This window comes from Sylvia atricapilla, chromosome 17, assembly GCF_009819655.1.
Source record: "Sylvia atricapilla isolate bSylAtr1 chromosome 17, bSylAtr1.pri, whole genome shotgun sequence".
Taxonomy (NCBI): Eukaryota; Metazoa; Chordata; class Aves; order Passeriformes; family Sylviidae; genus Sylvia; species Sylvia atricapilla.
In genome coordinates, this window is record NC_089156.1 from 12160094 (window position 1) to 12166093 (window position 6000).

Genomic DNA, 6000 nt, shown 5'->3' on the forward strand with positions numbered 1-6000 from the left:
GAAACAACCACAAGATGAAAACGAGGAAGGAGAAGAGAAATTAAAATGCCCTAAAACCCACATGGGGTATCTCACACTTTGGGCGAGGAGCTACAGGTAACACCAACAGCCTGCGGCGGCTTGGCAGAGTCACAGCTGCTGCGTTTTCACCTCTCCCAAAGCACTGCCATCAGCCCCCTGAGAATGAGAGCTCCCACCCTGCCAGCAAATCTGCTACTCCTCCTGCTTTCAGAGCATCGCATTTGGGAAGAAGCTAAAAATACCCCGTGAGGTTTATGAAGCCGGTGCCCGGCGCTGCCAGCCCGGAGAGAGCCCAGCACGAGGGCTTGGTCTGCTGAGAAGCCTTGAGGCTTTGAAAGGTTTGTCATTCCCTGTGGGAAGGAGCCAGTGCAGGGTCCTGCATTGCCACCATCCCAGCAGAGCCACCTGGCACGGCCCTGGCTGCTTCACAGCCAGCAGGGTGGCTCTTCTTCCTCCTTTTCTTCCACTCCTTGGACCAACTCGACAAAAGCTTTATCCAGAATTCCTCTTTTAAGGAACTGGCATTTGAAGATGGAAAAAGCAACATCAACGTCACGCTGCTGGCTCCCCAGCAGCTCACACCCTGGCAGCAGGGCAGCAGTACCAAAGCTTTCCCCTCGCACAGCTCTGCCCTCCAGAGCACAGCTTCATGATGGATTGGATGAGCATGTCCTTCACTCCTCACCATGCAAACTTCAAACCCCACTGCAGCTGGGCTGCAGCATCCCCATCCAGTGCTTTTTGCTCCAGCTGGGACACACGCTCCTTGCAATCTCCTGCATCCTTCAAAAGCCAAGATTACAGGCACCTTACAGCACTGTGACCTCCTCAGATCATCACAGCTCCACCACCAGGAGAAAGCTCCTGGAACAGAAGCATCTATTCCTTCTCCAGGCTTCCTCTCAGCGGCCCTAAGCGTGTCCATTCCTGAGCACCCATCTGTGCTGGCTTTCAGCACTGGTGCCCCTCTGCTCCCCTCCCTGGCTGGGCTCAGCAGCCCCTCAGCCTCTCAATCGCAGCAGTAAGTGATAGCGAGCCAAATCGGACCTGACATGTGTAGCTAAAAATGGATGGATAGTAACGCCGCCGTAGCAGCTGAAGGCAGCTCGTGGGCTGTGCCAAGCCCCAGCCCTCCCTCAGCCCACGCTCTCACAGCTCCAGGGAACGCTGCAGCTCTCTGGAGGGGAGGAGAAGAGCGAAGGTGACGGGAGGAACCAGTCCGATTCCTGCGCAAGCCTCGCGGTTTTCTCCCCTTGGCTGATGGAGATGAACCTCTCACACCCAGAACAGCTCCCTTCACCGTTCCCTCTCTGCATCATCACCCCGATGGCAAATTAAATGTCTTCTGCTGTGCTGACCTCAGTGGAGACAGGAGGAAGCCCTGTGGATCCTCTGGGATGGGGCTCTCGGGGCTGGATCCTGTGGCGACCGAGCTCTGACCCTGCCCCAGCCAGCCCCAGGCAGCAACAATACCCCAGAAAGTAAAAGAGCCAGAAAGAAACGCTGGCGTGTGGATGGGCTTTGCTAAAAATAGGGTCTGCTACAAAATAGGCAGAAAAATAGCTAAGCATACCCATTTTGCAAACAGAATCAGCAAATGTATTCACTTTGCAAATTCAGCAACCGTATGTTGCCTATTTTGTAGAATAGGCAAAATGCTTCCCTAAACTGAAAAATCCCCTTTCAAGGACACTGAATAAACTGGCTGGCAGAAATTCACCTATTTTGCATGACAGGCGACTTTACTGCAAGTCGTATTTTAGGAACTGTGCTCTTGCAGCCTAATTAAACCTTTTCCCCCAGCTCCTTGATATTCACACAGAGCAACTCACTCTAGGTTTAGCACAGTAACCAGCCATTTCCACCAGAGAGCAGTTCCCGGGCACTTCCCTCCTGCTTCCAACAGAACCACACGATGCTTTGCAGTCCCTTTCCTGAGGAAGGGAATACTGACCCACTTCCCACCATGCAGAAGTCTTCAGCTGCAGGAGGAGAGGTGCCCAGAGCAGCACCTGGCTGCTGTACCATATCTTGATGGAGTTGTAAGCCCCCTTGACCCCTGGAAGAAGTTTTATCGTGGACATGTCTAAATGAACGTGTGTTTGGACACAAATGGGAGACACAACCATTCCTTGGGAAGGCAAAGTCTGTGGCTTTTGGAATACTGGTAGAAAACGGGCAAAAAACAAAGTATGAGAAAGGAAAAGAGTTATTAAAAATAAATTAGAAAATAATGTGATATCTGCCTCAGAAATGTATGTATTGGAAGTTACTTTTAAAGGTACAGCCTTCAAACCACTTTCCAGGCTTGTTATTTTTTTTCAATAATTCCTCCCAGTTTTGGCACTTCTGTCCAAAACCAGCCCTAAAGGCACCATTGCCAATGCAATGACACTAACAAAGCCTCTTGAGCCTGCCCAGGAGAGAGACAACGAGTCAGGAGACAGTATTTACATCTTCCTCGTGAAACGTGAAGCCCTGTGAGCTGAATCCATCCATTACTGAAAGACACTGCAAAATCCTTCCTGGTGGGAGCCATTGGCTGTTCTGGCATTTCCTCTTCTGTGCTGGGCTTTGCCTTCCAGCTCCTGCCAGGAATGACTGCAACTGTCAGCCCCAAAATGGACAAATTCTGTGAAACCCGCTTGAACTTTCTCCTCTAGTAACTGCAGACTTTGCAACAAATGTCTTTGAAGCCTCATAACCAGCCCTGCCTTGCCCCTTGCCCAACCAAGACCTGTCTCCCCAAAGGTCACTGAAACTCTCCCGCAGGCGACGCTGCCTAGAAACAAACCGGCACGGAGCTTGAATTTTGTTTTGAAACCACAAATTCCTAGAACACGGCTCTGTGGTCAGCTGGAAGGAGGCAGAGCAGCCTTCAGACCATTCACAGGACGCAGAGTCAGCTCGTTTCACACCTCTCCTCGGGTTCAATTACGCACAAAACAGACATTTATGCCGTGAATAGGCTTTCTGAGATCAATGATGGGCTCCGCTGTGATTAAGCCAACCCCACACGTGTTTGCTCGGTGGGAGGCACTTACAGAGGGAGGTGCTGCCTGCAGCAGGCTGGGGACCTTCTCCTTCACATGTTATTTTCAGCAGGAGAGATTCCACACTAATACAACAGGCAAAGTACAGAGTACCAGCACCTCTCTGCTGGAAATCAGCCTTTTCTTTCTCACATAATAAATTACGATGTTTTATACACAGAAAATAAGGTCTGAGGGAATCACTTACCCACTGTTTGCGCGCATGATTTCTCCTCTTAAAGTATAAAATTAACTTTTTCCGCATTGCCTGGTTTCTGCAAAAAAAGAAAAAAAAAAAAGACGAGATCTGATTAACGAGGCGGATAAAATACACAGCCTGGCTTTCCCCACTCCCAGAAGAGCGTGCAGCACAGTTTCCACCTTAACTTGGAATTGCATCAACTTGAGAGCAGCAAATGCTCTTATCTCAGAGCATATCTCGTATCTCGAGCCGGCTTAGAGAAAGACCAATAAACCCTCTGAGACCAGGAACTTCACCCACATCTGTTGGTAAATCAGGCTGAAAGTTGAGAACTAAATTAATACAGTCCCACTGCAAACCTTCCCCATGTTCTCAGCACCACACGTGGGCAGACGCTCAGCTCTGCATCCATCAATGGGTCAGGCTGTTCCTTCATTATTTTCATGCTGTTCTGTAAAACTCCAGTGGGTGCCCAAGAGCTGGTGGGGGGCTCAGGCCAAGCCCTGCGTGGCAGGAGGTGGCAGCCCCCAAGCAGAGACCACCAAGGACTGGCCCGTGCCCAGGCCAGCAGGGATGGGAATGTCAGCACACACATGTTCACCCCTGGGCTCTGAGGCCCTGATAAGGAGGCAGGATCACAGCAGGACATGCAGCACTTATCTCCTGATCTCTTGCTTCCTTGGAGCCGTGCCCAACAAAGCTGCAAACAACCAGCCAGGAAGAGTTCAGCCACTTGCAGAATTAGGACCTCAAGGGGGAAACCAGCCACCGCAACCCCAACCACCCCGGCGTCTGCCCAGACACCCCCTCACTTTCTTCTTCTTTCTGCTTTCTAAAGGCAGCGTGAAATAACTGCTCAAAGAGAAGCAGCACGGGAGTAGAACAGAGCTGAAAAGGCTGCAGGAACTTCCAGAGCCTGCATAAGCCCCAGAGCTGAGCTCCTGTGGTTGTTCCTGTTGCTAGTACTCACAGTAATAAAATCTCTAGGTAAAAGGTAGAGACCAGGGCAAAGGAGTTTCCTTAAGTCTTTTATCCCGATTAAAGGCAGAGCTGCAGTGTGTAATTACTGATCAGGAGCTTAGCAGTCTCATGTAGGCATGTTCTGTGGGATTTAGCTGAATGAAGAGACACCCTTGCTGCTTCCTCATTCCCCTCCTGTGTGGCTAGCAGGAAGGGAAAAACCACCCTCCTCCCCTTGTAAATCCCTCAGCATAATTAGCAGCTAACGGGATTGTTTGGGAAGGGGCAGAGGACCCAGCTCACTCAGAGAGGACTGGGGGCAGTCCTGGCTAAGTTTAGGAATGGAGAACATTGCAGAAAGCATCAACATTTTTCCCTTTTTAAACTCTCTTCTTGCTACACCAGTGAACCACGCATGGGCACTCACAGGAAGGACAGCGATCCCACAGCAAGCACTGCCCTGGGAACCACAGCTCCCTCCAGCACTTGTTGCCAGCCCCAGCTCCTCACATGCTCCTGCATCCCTTCACACCACTCACAGTGAGCTTTCCTCAGTGGGCAGCAAACCCTCCTGCAGGACCTCGTCAGACACATTTCCTTCCAAATCTTCAGCTCCTTCGCGAGGGTCACTGTGCCCAACAAACACATTCCCGTTGTTTGGCTATTCCTAATTCCAGTGGAGGCTCTGACACAAGGAAACCTTGGGGTAGTGCCAATGACCAGCACGTGTGGAATGGTCCCCAGCAAGGGGTCATGGACTGTCCCTGGGGTCAGCCCAAGCTAAATCAATCCCTGCCCTCCCCATGTCAGCCTGGGTGACATCCAGGAGCAGCACGGGGCTTTGACACGCTGGTGCTGCTGGATCTGCGGCACAAGTTCTTAGAAAAACAGGAGAGCAAATGAAGGAAATCAGCTCTACACAGCTGATGGGTTGCCTTGAGTTGTGCATCATGGCTGACCTTGAAACTGCAAATACAGGCAAAGGCTTAATGGCTCTGCAGCTGCAAAAATCAGGAATGCCTTGAAAGCCAGTGCGTGTTTACCACCACCAAGGCTGAAGTAATCAAAGAGTGAAAGGATTAAAACAACAACAAACCCCCTCTTCTCATGCCCTGAATGTTTTGCCACTTTATCTTTGCGTTTCGTTTTGTTTTGCATAAGGTCAACCTTTCAAAGGTTTAATACAATCTTGGTAAATATAAATAGGCTTCACAGTTTATCTTGCTACATGTACTGCTGTTACTTAGGAACCGTTTTGCAGCGAGGTTAATTCAGGCCACGTGTCTCCCAGGCACACGCTGTGCTCCCTGGGCACATCACAGAGCCCAGCACAAGGGGAAGGTGAGGGCTGTCTGCTGGGAGCCCGGCACGGAATACCACTCTGGAGTGGCACATGGCAAAGGCTGCCCTGCAAGGTGCCCGCTTCCTCCCTTCTCCTCCTCCTCCTCCTCTGCCTGAGCGCTGAGGTTTTTCCTGGGCACAAGGAGAAAGCGTCAGGATGGAGAACAGCACAGGGGTGAAGAAATCAGGCAGCTCCCAGGCGGCAGGGATGGGTGCTCCTTAGATAAGGCAACAGTGACTCTTGTGGGCAGTTGAAAGTATTGCTGGGCTGGCGTGTGGGAGACAAGTGAGCTCCCTGCCTTATCCTGGGCAGTGTCCCTAAGGACTGGGCAGACTGGGATGGACACAGAGCCCCCAGCTTCTGGTGGGCTGGTGTTTGGAGGCTGCCAGATGGCACATCCCCATCCTTGTGGTCAACAATTCACCTGCTGGATGGAGCCCATC

General features: G+C 51.3%; 1 protein-coding gene across 1 annotated transcript in view; it reads right to left on the reverse strand.

The window, feature by feature from the left end:
- Positions 1 to 6000, reverse strand: part of NCOR2 (nuclear receptor corepressor 2) — a 176172-nt gene that overhangs the window by 82641 nt on the left and 87531 nt on the right. The window contains exon 14 of the mRNA XM_066331748.1: positions 5982 to 5984. Coding sequence (XP_066187845.1) covers positions 5982 to 5984 — 3 coding nt within the window. The remainder of the gene's footprint in view (positions 1 to 5981; positions 5985 to 6000) is intronic.